The sequence below is a fragment of the Hyposmocoma kahamanoa genome, unplaced genomic scaffold (genome assembly GCF_003589595.1).
Source record: "Hyposmocoma kahamanoa isolate Upper Pololo Valley unplaced genomic scaffold, ASM358959v1 119, whole genome shotgun sequence".
Lineage (NCBI taxonomy): Eukaryota > Metazoa > Arthropoda > Insecta > Lepidoptera > Cosmopterigidae > Hyposmocoma > Hyposmocoma kahamanoa.
In genome coordinates, this window is record NW_020653409.1 from 325,028 (window position 1) to 347,522 (window position 22,495).

The 22,495-nt window shown below is 36.1% G+C and overlaps 1 protein-coding gene across 2 annotated transcripts; it reads right to left on the reverse strand.

The window, feature by feature from the left end:
* Positions 1–928: 928 nt before the first annotated feature.
* LOC113240045 (transmembrane channel-like protein 3) lies at positions 929–22,483 on the reverse strand. Of its 2 annotated transcripts, none has more exons than XM_026477251.1 (16): positions 22,279–22,483; positions 21,226–21,396; positions 11,896–12,064; positions 11,394–11,541; positions 10,051–10,299; positions 9,597–9,745; positions 9,341–9,491; positions 8,766–9,004; positions 8,385–8,499; positions 7,792–7,901; positions 7,386–7,578; positions 6,514–6,608; positions 5,388–5,546; positions 4,429–4,562; positions 2,285–2,406; positions 929–1,540 (listed from the first exon to the last, which is right to left on the reverse strand). In XM_026477251.1, the coding sequence occupies exons 2-16, from the start codon at positions 21,368–21,370 to the stop codon at positions 1,379–1,381; spliced, it is 2,340 nt and encodes a 779-aa protein (XP_026333036.1). In that variant the 5' UTR covers positions 21,371–21,396; positions 22,279–22,483; the 3' UTR covers positions 929–1,378. The 2 variants fall into 2 exon arrangements, with proteins under 2 accessions (XP_026333036.1, XP_026333035.1); XM_026477250.1 differs by lacking the exon at positions 22,279–22,483 and adding an exon at positions 21,649–21,710.
* Positions 22,484–22,495: the final 12 nt, after the last annotated feature.

Sequence of the window (22,495 nt, forward strand, 5' to 3'; positions counted from 1 at the left end):
TTGCGAGCAGCTAGTGATTACAGTCGATAAATATTCTATCGACAATCGACTGAATATTGGTCACGCTTATGGAGTAAATAGCCGAACTTGTTGCATTTGAATCGTCGTTTACCCATTATTCATCAAAACACGGAGCACAAGTTCATTTGAATTGTAATTTTTTGTAAGTTCATACATACACACTGTATTTAGAATTATGTTTATGAAAAATGCAAAGAGGAGACATATTTTAAAGGATTTTAATTTAATATAGATAATCAAATCCGGCTATTCTTGTTAAAACGTATATGAATGTAAGTAAGAATAAAGAGAAAATAATACAATTATAAAATGCAAATATATTAGAACGTCGGAACAGTTACGATCAAGTCATTTTTGGCAAAATTTGATCTTCTTTCGCAATCTATCGACAAAACTATCGACAACATTAATACACCACTGCATAACTATTTAAAATTTTATGAAAACTGGTAACCCTACAAATGTCATTTTACTCCGTCTTCAAAAAAGGCTGAGTATAGATTAACCAATTTCCTCGGCAAGCCAACAAGAATCGCTTTACAAGGCCCCGTTGCCATTGGTTTGTAAATACAGCGTGAAGGACACGTCACGCTAGACATTTAAATTCAAGCCTCTGGTGATAAGAACAACTCCAAAACTAAAGTGTCAAGTTTGACGTACCCTTGACGTAAGATAATGTGTGCTTTTAATTTTTCACTGGTTAATATTACATTTTCCATCACACTTGCTCGTAAACAGTGTCATAACGTACTCGACCGTAATGTCCTAAAATACGTTCTTTTTAATTACATTATCGCCCTATTGTTTGTTATATGTTTTTATGTCAAGTTTTTATGCTCGAAAAACTTTCGAAAAACTAGACCGTATATTTCGCATAAACTTGAAGAATAAAAAAATTAAACATTTGCAATTTTATTATATTTTTACTAAATTTATTTTGCGAATTCAAATTCCATATTATTTTTAGAATTTGGAAATTATTTATTTTATATCTATTATTGTAGTTGCTTGCGCCTGTGCCTTTTATAACATGTTAGTTCGAGTTATTTTATCTCTGGAAGAATAGCTTGCAATCTGTTTAAAAAAACAAAACACGCCATTTCCAAAATCTGTAAATGATGTGTTGTGAAGCGACATTTAATCATACAAGAAATAAATTATCGTTGTATCTATTTCCTCGCTTACGTGATGAAAAACATTACGTATGTATGTAGTATGTAGCACGGGCGGTAAAAATTACTGTCTGTTCTAAGAAACTCTCATTAATAATTTCTTATTTCCCCCCTTTACACAACGTACTATTACGTTGTATAGTGTGTGCGTTATGGCCCTATGGAAGTAAACAGGCGAGTGTGTTCTATATCCACTTTTTCACCTCCTCAGCTTCTCCCTTCTGGTTCAAGCAGTTGCTGGACCCCTTCCAGCTGAACGAGCTGTCTGTTTCCCCATCGCTGGACTTTGGTCGCTCCAAATGCGTACTATGTCTGCTGTTCTCGCGAACGTACGAACGGGGACGCCCCTGGGAATTTTAAACTGGTTCTTGATTTCTTAAGAATTAATATTAACTTAATATTATTATGTTCACACAAAGACATAAGTAAGGCTGCAAACAGATTGCCTGCATGTTTGCAACTAATGCGTGGAGCCGAGACCTCGACTGCATGACGTTGACAACGACTTCAGTTAGAGTATATCAACTTCATGCAGTCGTGGTCTCGGCTGCATAAAGTTGATTACGACTTCACGCATTAACTGCAAACAATGCATGCTAAGTTAACAGTGAGCCTGGATAGCTAAATATAATTGTCAACGACAGTAAAAGGGGAGAAAGACTAAAGATGACAGCTTTTACGAAAAATTTAATAATTGTTTTATGATTACTCGAGAGCGTCGAACAATCAACTATGTCTTAAAATGCCTCGTAGAAAGGCGAAACACGTATCGTGTATATTTTTGGGGTAACGCCTCGATACATTAATGAATTTTTTGAGGTCCTCGGCAGCACTGCTGCTAACATTCGTTCGGGGCGAAAAATGAGGAGGCTCTGGATTCCATTCCCGGTAGCAAGTTTCTAAAGTGGCTGTGTTCTAGCTGAAGTCAATTTGTCTGGTACTCATAGTACAGTACTGCCGCTTATTATTATTTGACCTTGAAATTACGGCGCTACAGTTTTGACGTCACTAAAAGTTGTTATTTTTAACCTGACTCGACTGAACCCCGAAAAGCAAATCAGTGTAAATATATATTGTAGATGTTAATTTACCTGACTAAGTCGACTGGCGTCAAAGTGGTACCCAGCATTGGAAGGTCTCCGAACCTCATTGAGGAACTTCCACGTGTGGCTGTCAGGGCCCTCGTCTTCCGGCTTCGGGCTGTATAGCCATTCTGAGGGACACAAATGTTATAAATTCACAACATCGTGGGAAAATGAGAAAAGTCTACCTTGGCCTTTATGGACAATATCCCACACATCTACATGTATGTTTTAAGAAACAAGAAACCGTACAGGTTTGCAATATCACCGCCAAACACTGAATCAAGCACCACATACCTTAAGCTGATGAAGCCAGGACCTGTAGGATTATGGCAGAAGCCACCACCACCTGTTGCAATCTTGACTGACACCAATGCGAGGATATTATAGTTAGTCGGGCGCGGTTTTAAGGGCAAATTCACTGCCCTTGATATATGTATTTAACACAGAAGTTTGACGGTATAATAGGATTTTGATTATTTTGAGTATTTCAGAGAACACTGGACATCTCTGCCTTCTTGAGTTGGTAAGCGGGTCAAAACTGGTTCGTAGTGTTTATCTTCGTGATTGATATATTTGACATTGCAAACAGCGCGAAATTTAAATGTAAAGTTTACATGAATATGAAAACCGCAGACATCATTAATCTGCTTGAGATCTGTATCTCAAGCAGGTAAACGATATCCTTTAAAGAAGGCCTGGGGGCCTATCACAACCTCTTAAAACAATACTACTTTAACCTTACATTGACTTTTCGTACCATGACGCGCTCAAAGTAAGCTTATTGTAATGTTAAAACTATGATGTTTTATTGGCGGCTTTGTGACTATTCATTCACTCAGTTCGTACTATGACGCGACTTTAACATTAAGTACTTAAACATTATGCTAAGATGAGATGATTCGGAACATCAAAAAAGAAAGAGATGGCATTATATAGTTCACATAGCGTTATCTCTTTCCTATTTTTAGTAAGGAATAGACAATATTGGGAAATCATTCGTTCCTTCAATCACTTTAGCAATAATACATTACTTGGTTGACAGATTCGTCATGGTACGAGAATGAGTAATATTACAATAAGCTTACTTTAAGCTTACATTGAAATAAGATTGTTTTTGGAAAGGTTATGGTAGGCCCCCTGGTCAACAAGCACATATGAAGATACTGATATTCGGATGGAGGACAACAAACTGCATGAAAAAACATTATTGAATTGGACCAACTGCTGTTTGTCTGTCTGCTGTCCCGATTTTTTTATCCTTACAAGAAACTGAGTCGATCAGTATCAAAAAAGTCAATGTTATTCATTTTTATGGATAACTCACGCTTGGCCATTTGGTTATTTAATTGACAATGTCAAATTTGTTTTCATAAAAAAGACCTAATGGGTCCTAAGTATAAAAGGAAGGTAGAAAAATGAGGAAGTTTTGGAAAGGGTTGGGGAGGAGAGAAGTGTTTTGAATGCAATAGAAAGAAGGGGAAAATGTTTGGACATTTGTTACGTAATGACGAAGGGCGGAGAAAATAGAAGGGAAAAGAAAGAGAGAAAGACTAAGCGGCTATAAAGAGGTCAAGGAACTGGCTATGAACCGTGAGGAGTAGAAGAGGCTACATCGACAAGAGTCCGGCTCTTAAATAGGATGGTGGGACAGGTTTCCTAATATCTCGTATGGTCTCCGATTTCTTCATATTGTCCCAGTTAAAAAAATGGGGATCACGAACGGAATCTCCCCGCAAGACGTACTATTTATTATTTTATTTATTTAGTAGCAGTAGAGCTCCTAGTGAAAGATTCTGCCGCCAAGCAGTAATGTTAGCATAAATGCGTTCGGTTTGGAAGGGTAACAGCCACATGGGACTTGACAACTTATGTCTCAGGGTGACGGGTGCAGTGGCAGTGCCCCTCAGATCTTTGCGATTTAAAGATCTGAGTGGCACTGCAACTGTTATGAATAGGCGTGTCGCTTACCAACAGACGTATGACTTGTTCGTCCCATCACTTGGTATTATAAAAATAAAGAATAAAAATTGATATAAAAGAATTATAACAAACTTGAAACAAATATAATGCCCAAATGGAACTCACGAGAAACGAATTTGTTGTCACCAAGGAAGGACATGTATAGCACAAAATTAAGAAAATGAACTAACCTCCATTGGAGACCTTGGCGATGGCAGCGAGCAGGAAGTCTTTATCCTTGGCCTGCAGAACGAGCATCTGCCGCAGTATCTGCACCATCGAGTTTTGCGCAAGGGCTTTCGCACGCATGTAGTACACTGCCACGCTACACGTCAAAACGAAGAAAATGTAGGCTATCTTTTAGTTCTAAAGAACAATGCACACTGACTCGATCGTCTAGATGTTAAAAACCGTAAAATAAACTGTCAAATTTTCTAAACACAATCGACAATCAATCATAATATTTTAAGGTAAGGAATATTTTCCAAAGAAATTGTAATTTAATTTGTTTTTTAGACATCGTTGTATTGTAACAGTATTTTGTTATTTTTAATTATGATATTTCTCACAAGTGTTCCTCGTGTCTTCTTCTACGTTTTAACCTCTGGAACGTCGTGAAAAAAGTGCATAACAGTCGAAGGAGATCCTCATTGGGCCAACATAACCCGTCTTCATAGAATAACATCTGTGGCTAGCAAAGTTCTGTTTTGTGTCATATTAACTATTATTGTTTACATTAGTGATAATCGTATTATCCCTTGAAATTATATTCTAAACTGTAATGTTTTTATCAACTCATTTATACGTCCCACTGCTGGGCACGGGTCTTCTTTCAGACGAGGGTTTAGGCCATAGTCCGCCACGCTGGCCCAATGTGGATGGGCGATTTCACACGTTTTCCGAGGGTTGTGAACATTGTTTGACGTGCAGGATGATGTTTTCCGTCACCGAAAAGCTATGGTAATTTTTTTTTGTTGTTCTTGTGCTTTAGAGGTGGTAGAATACCATTACTTTTAAAATTATAATATTACGGAATTGACAATATAAAATAAACGATCAGATTTTATTCTATGAAAATGACTACGATACAAAATAACTTTACCCAGAAATAAATTTTCATAATTTTAATTTAATACAGACAATAACTTACCCCAAAGAGAGTATAACAAACGCAATGACCCCCGGTCTGGTAGTGAACGCTAGCATCCTGTGCAGCATCGCGTGGTTTGACAGGCCCAAGACCCCTTCGCTCAGCACTTCGTACACGTACTTGTACTCGCGGAAGGGGCCACATTTTTGGGAGGATATCCTGGACAGAAATGCAATAATCCTGATGACCTAGCTGATAGAACGCTTGCACAACTGTATTTCTTTATTTATTTAATTTCCTCATTAGACATTTTTATTTGACGACCGAATGAATGAATGTAATACTCTTTATTGCACCTCAAATTACAGTGGCAACATAAAACAGTAACGTAAGTGTTCTATTTAATTTTCTAGAATAATATGTGATTAGCGCAGGTATCGGGTTGTTATATTTATGTAAGTGCAACAAACAGTATTTGGTAACAACACGTTAATAAATACTGTTTATTGTTCGTTTGTTTACTGCTCGTGTTTTATTTGTCTGAAGCTATAGGTGGAAACCTGTAATTGGGCTTGTTTCTTTTCCTGCTTTTATTAAATGTAAGAAGCTGTTAGTTTTCTATGAATAAATAAATAAATAAAATTATAAACAAAAGATTTATTTGATTTGATGTTTTATATTATTAATTTCTTTTGAATTTTAACGAAAAGCAACGCCACCACTATTGTTAAAGCGGAATCGGTTTACCGGCCCAGAAAAAGTTTTACGTCACTTCCATAAGAGAGAAAGAGACGTTGTGCGTTTGGTTCCTTATGAACCGCTGATACGAAAAGCATGTCTTTTGCGCTCTTATCACACAGACATGATCTTCTTTTTGTGACCGGTGTAAGCAGTTCAAAATCTTACATCCAATAATCTCTAAAAAATATATATTTGAACAATCATAGGGATATATAGATATTATAAATCCCATTATATTTCCTATTCAATAATTCCCGTTAAATGTCAATTTTCGTATAAGTCTGTAAACACAATCTTATAATATATCTAATAATCTCAGATCTTCGCAATTTAAAGCTCTGAGTGGCACTGCAACTGCTATGAACAGGCGTGTCGCTTATCACCAGGCGCACGACTAGTTCCGCCTGGCACTTGATATCATAAGAAATATAGGTATGGTACTTACTTGAAGAACAAAGAACCAAATCCAAACAAAGTAGTAAACAAAGACAGAGTCACTAGCATGTATAGCACCGTATGTGTTTGTGAGGCTCGCCAGATCTGAAAAAGGAATTAATATAATTTTGTATAACTTTCCGCGTTTTTTTATTATGAATTAATAGTAATAATGCGTGAAACAACTAGATCTAATTAACTACTTTAAAACTAGTTAATTCTCTCAGTTACAGAAGAGGCATTGATATAAGTCGATTCCTATCGCCTTGCTTATCTAGACTAGTTGGACTAGACAGCGGGCATACCCTTCCATTTAAAAAAAAATATACTCAAAATATACAATAATAATCGCATACGTAGAAAACTGTCCCTGATAATACCATATAATACTGTATTGCTTCCCGATGTATCTCATCCAATCAAAATGCGTTTCAAGCCGGCCTGTTACCGGCTTCTATTTCATTCATGAAACCTACGCACTAACATCAAAATACACGCACACATAACTCATTTTTACAAATACAATTAATCTCCATTTATATATTTATTTATTGATTATATAACCAAGATATTTAACCAAGACATTCATTTACTTTTTGTGAAAATTCTTTTACACGCTAGTTTGTTATTACTGACACAAAGATCAAACAATATAAAGAAAAGTCCCCACGGTCCGTCTGGCTTCGAACCAGCATGTGCCATGCCGAGGCCATCTTGGGAATCAGTCTATAGCAGTTGATAATAGCGGTGGCCCAGGCATGGCAACATACGCTGGTTGGAGTCGAGTCAGATACATATTACAGTGAAATTCCGTTACACTAGAATAATCCGAAGCTTGGTCTTTCAAAAATAATACGTAGTGTATAATGGCGTCTTACTGACCTTCCCAGCAGGCTGGCAAGCCCTCAACGCGCACTGCTGCTTCACGTAGAACAGCAGTAACAGCTTCAGCGTCACGCAAACCACCAACAGAGGAGAGAACATCAGTCCGAATGATAGAACCGCTTGGTTGTATATTAACGTTAGCGAGTTGTAGGCTATGTAGAACTCGGGAGGACTGCCCACTTTGTATAACCTGTGCGTTAACAATGAGTTCAACTTTGGTTTGGTGGTTTAATTTAATTGTTAGCAGTAAGAAATGGGGCAGAAGATTTCATCTTAGTTCAAGATTCTCAAAGGTAATTTTACAAATATAATAAGTTTTATTAAAACAGATATTATAAGTCAAAATAATATTAACCGAAAAAAGTAACTTAAAAAATGAAATAAATTACAAAATAAAACTCACTTAAAAAGCATGCCTCTGACGATTTCAAAGAGCGGCAAGAGAAACAAGGAAATCAAGGAATCTAGCAAAACAAGTCGATATGCTTCTTGCCCGAACGATGTCTCCCAACACTATCAAAATAAAATGAAATTAAAATTTATCAAACAAATGGATCTAGAATAAACCATGGTAAACAAATAATGGACCTTTTTTCATCATTGCAAGATCTGTGGGGAAAGTCAGTAAATACCGGTGGTATCACACGCATTCGACATTCACGGCAAGTTTAAAGGGAACCAGGTATGTAAACCCAAATACGAAGTCACACTTTAGGAATAGGTATCACGGGTCTGCAAACTTTGGTTTTGTGTTTTTGATTAAATAAAATTAAATATGTGGTATATTTCGTACTCGAAACGTCTCGGCGTTGTCAAAATATCACAAACAATGCACGCACCTCACAACTTGAGAAATATGAGTGGTCAATCTCGACCAATCATGGGCTTTCTAGCGCCTCACCCCGCGAAATACGGATGTATGATTGGGCGAAAATGTTACCTGCAGACCGTGTAATGCTTATTGAGGACACATTAATTTTAAAACACATAACTCACATCTTTGCCCGACTGAGTCCAATAATAAAACAGCAACATTAAGGTTCCAACATCAAGAAGCCAAGTTCTTGCTAGTGTTACGTATAAAGCTGTACGAGGTTTGTAGTACTCTAATCTGGAAATCGAAACACAGGATAATAAACCAAAATGGAAGATAATTTTAAAAATAAAAGGCGAGAGAGCTTATTTACATCATAACTAAGTATAAATTATATGACGTTGTAATGAAGATTTTCTTTATTATATTCCTATAGGTAAGGGGCCAACGTAGGCGACCACTGTCGAAGAACTTCTTTGACAAAGCTCAAAATAGTATGTCGCTAAGATTGAGACACTGATAAGAACGCGTTTAAAAATTATAAATGAAAGAAAGATTCTCACCGAACAATGGCACTAAATACCACTGGTAACAGAGCAACAGAGAACACCACTGTCACTGACACTACGACCTCCCAATGCGGTGCAATTAAACCGACACTCAGTAACTTCCAGAACCCCCATTCTAGTCCCACGATTATGGCCAATACGAAACACGTTACGATGATATTTGTTAACTTTTGCGCTATTTTTGTGCATAGTGAAATTTCATCTTTGTGTTTGTTCCGTTCGTTTAAGAGTTCCTGAAACAATTTACAGCTTATTTTAAGTTCACCTCTGAATAAGGAAAACTAAGTACCTATCAATCACTTACAACGTCTTCCAATAAACAGTTAACTAATATGGGCGCAACATAGGTCCTCGTGGAACACTAATATACAATAGTGATTTATTTATAGTACATTGGAATTACAAAGCAGTATTTACACCTAGATGTTGGATTCATTTAAGAATATTTAAATAAGTTCATATTTCCATTAGAACTTGATAAAATTTTATGGATTATTCGAAAAGCTGACTAGAGGCACATTATTAAAAGCCTTAGATAAATCAATATGAAATATGTTATTTCACCTCACCTTTAATTCATTATAAATGCTAGTAGCATTAAGAGAGGCGGCGTGTTCCGCTACTATGCCAAAGTCCCACCCACAAAACACTTTGCTAGCGAACACATGATGTAAGCCACCTGCTGTCTCGATGAAATTGCGGCGATAAGAATATGCGGTTCTAAAAACAGCAAAGTACCAATCAAAACACGTACATACGTAGTTTCTAGGGCCTTACGAAAACATCGTTTACTGTAGGTTAAAATTTAAATGTTATGCTACTAACCTGAAGCAAAGAACGCCGAATATAGCCAAATACAGACAAACCATAGTGAAGAAATAAGCAAATGGCATATTGTAGGTCAACGGACTAGAGGTCGATATATCACCGTCATGATAATGGCCGTAGAACAGCAGAGAGTCAGCATATGCACCCTGCAACACAAAAACATTTTCTCCATCAAATTCTCATTGAGCTCACTTGAGTTAAAATTGATCAATTTAAATAATTTGTTATAGACGGCTCTCTTTCTTTCTCGCAAATTGAAACGGATAAATAAGAGCTGAGAGGTTTAGCGGTTACACCATATGGGCTACACCAGATTAGATTCCCAGTAAATCCAATTTGTGAATCAAAATAGATACAGGTTAAAAGTCAAAAGGGTCACAGTATACCATTAATGGTGGTTAATGTCGAGATTAATGTCGAAAATAACTTTTTTTTAGTAACTTGTACTTACAGTCCCACTAATAAAGGCCATAAATCCCCAACCTCCTCCAGTAGTGTGCTTCGCAACGTCATTGTGCAATGCCTGAGGCAAAACGATGAATAACACCACCAAAACAGCCAGCAAAGCGTCAGCGGCGAACAACCAACGCAGCAGGTGGAAGTAGGAACCAACGGCGGAACCGAAGTTGCCTTCAATAGCACGGATGGCTTCATACCAGAGTTCGATGGAGAAGATAAAGTCGCGGAAGCGTTCACGGCTCTAGAAAATATAACAAGGATAATAAGACAAATATAATTCATAAAATAAGCACTAAATAATAATTATGCTTAATAAGCAGTGATCAGAATAGGTAGAGTTTTTTCGAGGAACAGAGTCAGAAAGTGGAGACTCCCAAGACAATATTTTTTTAAGACCTGGATCTTTTCGGGATTAAAGAAATCTCTTAAGTACGTTAAAAATTGACGTTATTTGGCGTACCTACGCCAAATAACGTCTATTTTACCTACCTAGGTAGACTGTATTTTTCCGAATATTTAGGAATATTTTGTCAAAAAATGTCTTACTTAATTGAATTATTAAGATGTGTATTTCAAACGTACTGTTGATTTATGGACATTCCTTCGGGATCTTAAAACTATCGCCTCGACTCTGTAATAAGAAAGAAAGTTAAAGCATACGTTTTAACTTTCTTACTCGATTTTGTGTTTCTCAAATCCCGAAAAGGTTCAGGACCTAAAAAATATTGTCATAATACAGTCTTCATTTTCTATCTATATTCCTCGAAGTAGGTTTAAAAAAAGCGCTCCTTATTCCGATCACTTTTAATAAGCAACTGCTAAAGTAAAAGTGAAATGTACTTTATCACAACCGAATAAATAATAAGAGTCATTTAGATGTAGATATGTTTTATTTGTCCATTTTATTTCTAAAATTTGTTAAGTCCATTTATAAACAATAATTGATGTTGTTTGTTTTTAGTTTATTTCTTTTTATGTTTCTTTTTTATTATTTTCATTGTGTTTACAAAAATACCAAGAAGCTATTCGCTCTTTTTTTAAGTAATATTTATTAGTGGAAACTTTGTTAGTTTAAGTGATAAGTTTTTTTGTACAATTTATCATGTATACAAATTGTAAACTGTTTTTTCCAAAAAAACAAAATTAAAAACATCTACGCAACTCTCAATACAAAGGCATACAAAACCAACCCATTCATGAGAAATAATAAAATCGATCAAATATTTCAATCTTAATAAAGCAAGTGTAAAACTAAACAGAGTGGTCAGTAAAAAAAAGTACACCAAAAATGAGACAAACCCCAATAATGGTAACAAATAAGACACAAAAACTTACCCTTTTTATCCCAAAACTGATTCTATACTTCAACCGCTTCCACATGGAGATGGGTTTTCGCTTCGAACGCAGGCTGACAGAGGCTGACAGTTTGGCACGTACGTGTCTCTTCATTGTTAAACCTTGAGCTAGATCTCTTAGAGCTTCCCTGGAATTGAAGTAAGTATGTAGTTACAGCGCTTACATTCTAAGCCCGTATCATTAAACAGCTCCTAAGTCTCCGAGTTCTCCTGTGTTAACAGACTATAATCATCGATATCTTGTAGAATCTTAAGTGACCCGGCCCCTGCCCTAGATTCATTCTTCTTCTTCTTCTCCAACAGTAGGCTGAACTAAGTAGATGTCAAAAGATCTTAATTTAATCGCTACTTCATACCTAATTCTTGTTTATTTGAATGTAAACATCACTGCTTTATATCCTGACTTTTTTTGTTCGCTAAATGATGACGATTTTTATATGTGAGAATTTTTGTCTATACAAAAACCGCAGAATATTTCATACCTTCTGCGCTCTTCAGCCTCCGGATTATCCTCCATCAACTGATGATGCTGTTCCATCTCCCGAACGATGATGTTTGCCTGCGCATCCGTTGTATCGCCACTTTCCACCTCTGCCACTTCTTCCATTAACATATTGTGCTCCGAGTTTGCTCGCCGGTGACGTATTGTGTCTGAAAAGAATAATGGTAATCATCAACGAAAGACCCTCGCTGTGTTGTCGGCAGCTTTAAAAAGAACTATTATTATTAATAGGCGAACAAGTCGTGCACGGGTCGTTTTCAGATAACCTCCAAAAATGTGTCCCTTACAATAACTTTTATGTTATTACATGAATGCTAAGCATTATTTATTTAATATGATTGCTTGCTTACTTAGTCTGTGTTACACATAAAAAGACTACTTTACTACGTCACAGTAATAAATAAAAGTTTAAAAAGTGGGCAATTTCTCATTCATGGGAGCCGGTTCCACGTCGCCCTAATTTTAAGAAAAGAAGAAAAAAAATTAAACACTCGTGGAAATCGCAACATTTCCCATCGAGGATAAACTCAATAACTTTCACGTTGAATACATACCGCAACTTTCCAATTTATTATAAACAAACATGTTTTCTTGTGAATACACAATGTGTTTAAATTTTTCTTATCATTAGTGTCACTTCAACTAAAAGCCTCCTAATAGCAAAAGTTCACACAGCATCACCATCACCCTTCGCTTACGTGAGAAGGGGCTCCTGTCGGATTGGAGTGTACACAGTGAAGTAACCTGTGCATCTCCGTTTTAGCAAAAAAATCGACTTAAATACCAATATCAGATAGTGACTAAACCGTTCTCATTCATGTAAAACAATCTATCTAAATAAGTATCAAGAAATAGTTTTATAAACTTTATTGTACATCAATCACACAAAGGGAACTTTAAAACCCATGCACTTTTATAACGGTCCAGCATATTTTACACACTTGACAATTAAAAATGTACCCAAATATCATTATTGTTGCTCTCATTCTTGTCTACTTTTAAGTCAAATAGTTACTTTAAGCCAAATATTTACTTGAAATATAACAATTAGATGGTGATAGTGGTGGTGATGACGGAGGTGACGATGATGATGGTGGTGATGATGGCAATGATGATTGTAGTGATAATGACGATGATTGTGATGATGATGTGAATAGTAATGATGCTGATGATAATGGTGATCATGATGATGATGTTGATGGTGGTGATGATGATATATTGATGTACAACAAAGTTTATATGACATTAACAAAATACTTATTTAGATTATTTATTAATTACATATGGATAGATAGATGGTCTTACACGGATGAGAAGAATTTTGATACAAGAAATTATATTAAAATATTTGTTACATGTTAAATGATGTCAAATGTTCTTTTGTGAACGATAAAATGTGTGTTGTAATGATAATTTCTCATTACTGTGCAGTCTTTTAAATTTATGAGAAAATCATTCGTGTTACTGCTATCTTATTCAAAATATAGTTTTTTGTAGCATTTAACTTAAATATTTCTGTGATTTTATAATTATTGACACTGTTTGAACTTATTTGTACGTTTAAGACGTTAAAACCAAAAGAAAAAAGGGTTTTACAAAAATCACTCAAAAAGCACCTGGTGCGACACGCATGTCCACGCAGCACGCAGTACCGCTCAGTGTTTTAAGTCGCAAAAATGTGAGGTGACAAGTCCCATAATTTCACCAGGCTATAATTTCATACCTATAATTTCACCAGCACCCTTACGCTTTAAAACCGAAACGCAGTAATAGCGGTAGAAATACGCCTTAATTTGGATTTTTACAGTAGAACGATGTTCGTATTAGCTCCCAAATTATTTAATAAATTACCGAATGCTGTTAAAGAATTAAATTGTAGACAATTTAAAACGTAGTTACATCATTTGATAGTTACTCAATGCTACTACAATATTGATGAGTTTTCACTTGATTTTTTTTATTAACCTATTATGTCCTGCTGCTGCAAAGGTCTCCCCCAAAATTCTCCATTGCGCTCTTTAGAGATCTCCCACCACTCTCTCTCAAACCCACCAAGATCGTCCCGCCAACGCCTCCTCGGCCGTCCACACCGTCTCTTTCTATCCTCGAGCACCCAAGGAGTGACGACGTTCGCCCACTTCACAGGTTGCATCCAGCTAACGTGGCCCACCCAATCCCACTGTTTTGATATGATTGATTTGGTAAAATAAAACGCAAAATTTAACTATTCAGGACATCCTATTTTTCTGTTAAATTCCAATTGTTGTCGTTTGTTTATGCTATTGTATTAATTTAACTTTAACGCATGCTACATTAAAAGTGACATGAGAATTGTGTAATACAATCGCAAGCCAATTTTTTGTGAAATGTACGATCTAACATAATATACTATAAAACCTGTATTGTTGACTACATTTTTCAGCGAAAAATATCTTGTATTCTTGAAATAGGTAAGGTAGTAGTACTTCCCTTGACGATCTCTTTCGCAAACGGCTCTGCTGATACTGTACGTATATAAGTAAATTTCAATTTTACAATCCACTGCTTAATAAAGCCCCTCCCTCCCAAATTTCATCACCGTGTCCAAACTTTCGCCTTCCTTATTAAACTACTCTCTGCCACTTTACTAAAGTACCTCATTACACTAAAGAGATGCTATAGATCTGTGTTGAAGAAAGTACGGCCTGCGGGCCAACTTTTGACCGGTCCCTTCTGAAGTAGGAGTGTATGTCCCTCCAAAATCGACACACAAAATAACATAATACACTTATAATAATATAATCCTAGACAAAAATAATAATTAAACATATTCATAACTAAATGCATTTTTGTTATAATTATTAATACAAAGATCCAACACTCCGAAAAAATTCCTTCGATCCGGCCGGATCAAACCGACGTCTTCTAGCATACCGCGCTAGACGCTATACCAACTAAGCCACGGAACGAGAGCGGAAAGAGCGGACCTCACGAATTTTTCTTTTTGTTGTCGTGTCTTTGTATTTGGTTTTTCAACGACTTTTTAGCCATAGCGCCATCTATGAGAAATATTAAGTATTTCGTCACTCAGTTAGATACCTTTACAGCTACCAGCCGTGGTTAGAAATGTCGCTATTAGTATTTAAATTTGTATTGAATTGATATTCAATTTTTTTTTTGTGAAATTACTCTACTAATTGGCCTGATCAAAGGATTTTTTCTAAGTGTTCGATCTTTCTATTAATAATGATAACAAACTAGTGGGGTAATTACACATAAAAAAATGAGATGCTTTGCTGCCTGCTTTAGATGGTATGCAATTAGGAAAATCAACATACAAACCTACCATTTAACAGCTCTGTCAGTTCAAATTCATCTGCACTGAATAAATCCATCTTTAAATTACTTCTATCTTTTATGTAATTTTTTATCCTTTAGTAACACTACGCAAAATAGGCGCTTTGTCGTCGAGTTGCGGATACCAGCCCGTTGCACCAAGTACCAGTACCAACACTACGCTCCCGGATATGGTCAGCTGCTCCGTGACCATCAGTGTCACATAAATCGGTTTGTAGTAGTAAGTTGTTAGCACACCAACAGAATTTTGAATTAACTCCAAACACTTCCTGACTTATTGTTTATTTTATAAAATTCATTGGCAACTTATTGTATAAATAAATAATATTATGAACTTCTTATTCCTTTAAAAACCATTACACTTTGTTTCTGGTCAGAGGCCAGCCTCACACTGACCCATGATTCACTAATTACAACTGACCACTAACTTGATTATGGGTCATTAGTGCCATTTACTGAGTGAGATTATTAATATACTATTCAAACATTTCACTATTATTCAAAGTAATTTTAAATCAATTAAAACAGCTTATAAATCGAGCTTAAAAATTCGTGGAATTACATTTATGTGCCAAGTTTTATTGAAATTAGTAATCGGAAAGTGCGCGAAACCGGATTCATCCCTTGTAAGCCACCCTTAGAGGTGGAATATTTTGTTCAAATTTAAATGGGACCAATACTAAGGTACCCTCTTTCCAATAAAAAAAGAATCGTCAAAATCGGTTCACAATTGCCGGAGTTATCGCGTAACATATTATATGTGTAATTAGCATATATCGCACTGCTATTACAATAGTGTTGTAACTTAAAATATGTGAAATTTAATATTATATCATTACTGGGGCCTTACCATGAACTCTTATTACAGTTCAGTATAGGTTAGGTAACGACAAAAAAGCAGGATGGTGATATACACTTCATGTAGCGCTGTGTCACAACGATTCATTTTAGGTCCTAAACTGAATCGAAATAAGAGTTCATGGCAAGGCCCCTGAACGTAAGCTTCGATTCTCTACACGTCAAAAAAACCGTCATTAGAATATTGTAAGAAATAATCAAAAGATATCCACTTAACTCAAAATGGGACACACTTTATGTGAGCTAGTTCTGGCCAAAATAATCTTTATTCAAAAATATTAAATTATTATTTCCGTTTTATTTTTAAATATATTGTTTAAGTGTTTAAGTGTCTAAAATAAACCATAACATACATAAATTTTTTATGTATATATTTTTTTGCGGGAAGTAAGTAAGGAATCAATTTCTTTAAACCATTACAGCTTATGTGGCCGGACGGTTACCATGCCGGGCAGCCACGCAGAGCTCCCTGGTTCAATTTCCGGGCCGGGAGAAAGATTTGTATGGCCTACATTTATTTATCTCGTGAGCATGAGTGTAGTAAGTAGTAGAGTAAGAGTAAGAGTGGAGTAGTAGGTAAAGCTTACAATTCCCGAGGTTATCCACATAAGGTGGTTTTCCACCGGCGAGGCGAGACGAGGCGAGACGAGGATTGAAATTTGCATGACAAAATTTCATTTCTCTCCTAGCCCATCTTCGGTGGAAATGGTCTGGATTGACGAGGATGGGCGAGGTAAGATTTGAAATATTCGTTGATGTAATATTGAACCATATTGCTAGATATAGAGTATTATACTCTGCATTATATCAGACAGGTTGTCATTTGGACTAGTAAAATAAAGGAGATTATTATTTGAAGAGTCATTAAGAAGATAACATCCATTTGGTTGCGAAGATTTTGAGGTACATGTAATACACGTGGAAGGATTCTGGGGCTATATGCGGACAGAGGTACAAAGGAGGGACCAAAGTGTTTGGGGTTTGTTAGGGATGCTTTGTCAGCATATGATTTTCGGACAGAGTTGAATCGTCTGAAAGCTTCTATGTAACCGATGTTGTACTCAGCCATCACTTTTTAATCAGTTTTTGACGAGAGTGCTCAGGGCACTTTGTGTCGGCATCTTTATAGGAGCCAGAACAAAAAGGTAAGATATTGCTTCATCTGGAATGGTGCAGGAGGGGTTCTCATGATTATGGGCACATCGGGAACAGCGAGGATGTGAACGGCATTACTCACGGACATATCAATAGCGGCAGAATTTCCATGTCCACTGGAAGAAACATGTTAAAGCAAAAGACTTTCTCCGGGAGGATCTGTTCCAAAAGTGTTAATACAACAGTTGCAGATGGCTCCCAAGTAGCTTGTCCCTCAACTATTCGATTTTTATTTAGCCTCCTGGCCTTTATAACTTTAACCCCTGAGGGACATTTGATGGAATGGACCAATTCCTCGAGAGACCGCTCCATGGGGATTTGTAGAACGACACCATTGAAAGTGAAAGCGAGGGATTACAGCGAAAAGTTTTTGAGTACTAAGGAAGGGACACTCAACAAACTTGTTTACATTCTGGGGTGTTAGGAAGTAAATTGCTACTTTGTCTCAACCGATGGTTTTTATTTCTAAAATTCCCGACACTTTGCTGTTGTAAACGGGTTGGGCGATTTTTAAAGCACTGAGCTTGTGCGAGAGAAGTCGCTCTCTGTCGAGTGACGTGAACGAGAAAGGAGTCAGATCCGTTGTCCGTTTATTTCAAATTAGAGCTATTTTCGTATCCCTCCAGGGTATACGTATGTTGTACTGATGCAGACGGAGGAAGCGGTAGTAGGATGGTCTTTATAGCGGAGCTGTCAATGTCCACGCAGGCAAGGCGTTTAATCTTTTAAGCACTGACATTAATCTCCATTGAACTAACGGACGGAGAGATAGATACAGAATGAGGATATCAGAGTGCTCTGCCTCATAAGGGGAACTTACCTCTACGCTAATTTTTTACCCACCTTCAACACAAAACACGACACAATTTTACTCAACTCAGTGAGAAAATAATGGAGAAGCGAAATTCAGTCCGGGCACGCGTGTTAACCCATACGCCTGTCAACCGTGACCAAAATGGAATATATAATATACTTAAGATACAAGTTGTTTGTAAATTTACTTAAGAGGGAGCAGAGGAAAAATACCTAATCTTCTATTTGATTTTAGAGGGATATATCCAATTTAAAATTAAAAATAAAATATTGTATGAGTAACTACACGATATATTCAAGCATAGACATTAAACAGAAACATAAAACAATAAAGTTTCCTCCCTAGATAAAAATCACGAAATGACCTCTAATTTTCACATTTTTTCGATTTATCCTCGAAATGCTACAGGTTATTAGGACAAAAATTAGATAATTAATTATATTTATGCATGATCGAGAACTGTCACTACGGATTTTTTTAATCCCTTTAGGTTTAGAGTTATTCCGCTAAAACGAATTTGGTACTTTTAATGCGCAAAATTCAACATCTCCTGTCGCATGTCACGCGAACTTCAGGCATATATTTGTTTCACAAATTTGGGCGGAGCCAACGTTAAAACTTTTTTGGCATGCTCCCTCTTAAATACGAGCCCTGTACCCCACCTGCAGTCGATTTTAGATTACGGGGTATGGTTATGCTCTTCGATGGCACAGAGGTTGACTAACTTATGTAGCAGTAGAGCTCCGTGTGAAAGAGTGAACTCTTCTTGAATTGAAGTTAAATGAACTCTTCTAGGGTAGTACTGCCACCTTACCTAGTTCTGCCGCCAAGCAGTAAAGTCCGCATTACTGTGTTCCGGTTTTGAAGGGTAAGGAACGCAGTAATGCTGATGAATACAGACACATGGGACTTATCAACTTAAGTAAGGCTCAGGGTAACGGGCGCAATGGCAGTGCCCCTCAGATCTTTGCGATTTAAAGCTCTGAGTGGCACTGCAACTGTTATGGACTGGCGTATAACTTACCCTCAGGCGCACGACTTATTCGTCCCGTCACTTAACATTATAAAAAAACTATTGTCCCGATTATTTTCGTCCCATACAATGAAATGATCCTTAAATAAAACTGATTTAATCAGCAATAAACAAATTTTATCACTTTTATTCATTTTGATGGACAACTCACACTTGACCAAATAATTGACTGTGCCATTATATTTATATTCAATTAAAATATAGTTTTATTATGTACTTTATTTATAGCCGTTTTATTATCTGTAAACTTATTGTTATCTCTTAAGGTAGGCCAACTAAAGCCTCCCTATAAATGTCATGTTAAATGTATGGGAGCATTTAATTTAAAATTTTGTATATTTCTAGTTTTATTTTTTTTAATTTATTGATTTTTACCCATTAGGTAACATACTTTCCATATCAATTTAAAGCTTTTTGATATTTATTACATTTATGTAATAATCGCCTGGACACACTTAACGATTACACCCTATATACAAAATGTAGTAATAAAATTCTACTCTCCAACTTAGTAATATTTGCTGTGTACCTTCTAGATCTGCTAAAGGTAAGTCAATAAATAAAAAAATTATAATCAATAAATAATAATAGTATTTGAGGATACTGTCTAGCACACTATTATAATGCATGGAGATAGGAGAAGCGTAGGCCAAACAACACTAATAATTGTTGGCTCAAACTCCACATTCATCCTTGACAGTGCAATGTTGTATTGAGGTAATATAATATCACTGGAAAAGGGCAGTTGACTACCTGTGTGCATTTTGTAGACTATGAAGCCTAGGATATTATATAAATTATAGGATATTCAACTCATTGTTTTAAAATGAATGATCTGTACATTTCCTATATGGCCGTGCTGCAGGACAAAGACCATGACTAATCCAATCTAAACATTTTCAACATCTGTAGAACAATTTGCAATAAATAATATATTTGAAGCACTGTACCTAGCCGTTTTGTGGTTATACAAGGCCTATTGCAATTAGAGGAGTTATTTCAGGTACTGTGTTCTAAAGAACAATAAAACTGGTGCTTATTTTTTCATAATATAAAGTGACAGGACAAATAAGTAGTGTGACTGGTGCTAAACTATATACCTGTCGAAAACAGTTGTAGAGTTTTAAATCGCAAAGATCTGAGAGGCACTGCCACTGTGCCCATCACCCCAAGATGTAACAGACAAGTCCATGTGTCGGTAAGTTCACCAACACCCTTACCCTTCAAAACCGGAATGCAATGCTCACATTACTGCTTGGTGGCAGAAATAGGTAAGGTGGCAGTACTTCACTGGACAAAGATTTCACAAGGAGCTCTGCTGCTACTAAAAGTTCTTACAGAAAGAGAACAATCCACTAATTTAACCTTCCAAGGTCAACAGTTATGCTCGATTGTAGCAGGACTTAGTAAAAACAACATTTCTACAAAATCTTCTTTGCTTTCTAGTCAGAGTCAGAAAAGTGTTACAGATATTTCTTAAAATCTTAGTCAAGCATTAAGAGTTGAAAATAATTAAAAATTAAAATTATATGCCTTATGTTTAACATATAATAGTTCATTTTCAATCAAGTAACTTTGTTTTTTTTTTAAGTTTTATTGAATGTCATGATATGTGACCCAATGATATTCAATTAATTTTGTGAAATTACTCCACTAGTATGTTCTAATTATTAATACAATGATCGAACATTTAGAAAAAAAAAACCTTCAATCTGGCTGGATTTCAACCAACGTTACCAGCAAAACATAACAAACAGCATAACGAACTTGCAGACCTTACGAATATTTGTAGGTGCAGATCCTTGTTTTCAGTTTTTAACCACTTTTCGCTGTAGCGCCATGAGTGACATTTTTTTGTTTTTGTTTACTGCCTGTACTATTACTGATAGTGGGAGCTAGGAGTACCATAGCACAGGACTTGGGTTCCTGTCTCCTATGTCTAAGCTCTGTTTCTTCATTTACGTATATTTTCTTGTTGGGAGATAAATTATTTCTTCCTTTAGTACACCATTAAATAACATCACCCGATAAACCTTCCATTACAGTAAGTAGCTTCTCCAAAAAATTTGTATTCATGGCCGAGATGAATTTTTAATCTAAGTAATTCGACTTACTATAAGGCAACTGCCTAGAAGGCATGAAGTTGACAGCAACCTGTCTTGCAGCATTGTTTTTCATTGTAAGTGTTCTTCGAATGGTAACAGCAGCTGGCGGTGGTTCTGGCTCTGATGATGACTGGGCCTCTGTAACTTCATCCATTTCTATGGCTTTATTAGATGCTGTTTCTGTAAAAGTATAAACAAACAAAGCTAAAACGTGTGCTTTAGAAATTAAGATCTGAGCAGCAATCAAATAATCAGTGTTTATGTATCTTTATCACTCACTACTTACAGATCACTGTCAAGGAACATATTGGACAGTCTAACAGTTTATGTGTTCTGCGCAATGGCCCAGAGTGAATTCTATTGGTCTAGTACTCATACTACAGGAAATTCCCGAGTTATGACCAAAAAACCTAAACTCAGAAGGACACATACCATGACGACCTGTGGGACTTATTAGCAATGCGCGACTTTGCATGTTACTAATACTAATTGTATGGGCCTAAGTCGAATCCAAGTACAATTATTCAACTTGAGTCAAATAATTGTGGAATGGTTATGATCTGAATTAATGATCAATCAGATTATTCGAATACCAAAATTAGTAGATTACTAATTTCTCAGTTGAATGACAGGATTAGTAATTACTAACAAGTAGAATAATGAAATCATTCCACGCATTGCTAGGACTTAGAAGTATGTGCGTTTTTGGCACAATACATCCAAGTAATGGCAAATGAAAAAGTAACAATGTCCTCTGGTGAGGTGTGCGATTAGATAGGGGGGTAGAAAACGTTGAAGACGTGACATTGGGCGTTGGTGTCGTAGGTAATATTATTATGTATTACAAAGCATGGACTAAAACTATGCAAATCACCTAACAATGCATTGATTATATTAGTATTGTATGTACACGTATAGAGTGGTCTTGCCCATTTAACGTCGCAGTTCCATGGTGCATACATATCATTATTTCCTTAATGGCGGCCACTAGGATTGGGCCAGTGTCCGTTTAAAATTAATGAGAGTATATTTTTTTAGTTAAATCGTAGCATGTAAACTTACTACAACTTCTTCGCAAACTTAAAGTTCACTTTTGAAATTATCTTTGAAACATATCGTGTTTTATGTAGCTAATGTTATAATATTTCCATAATTATTATTCACACCATTCTCAACGGTTTATTATGAATTGCAGAAAACGTAAAAATAACTGAATAAATAAATACAAAATTCTTTTGTAGCAAAACCGGATGAATAATTTTCCGAAATGTCAAATTAA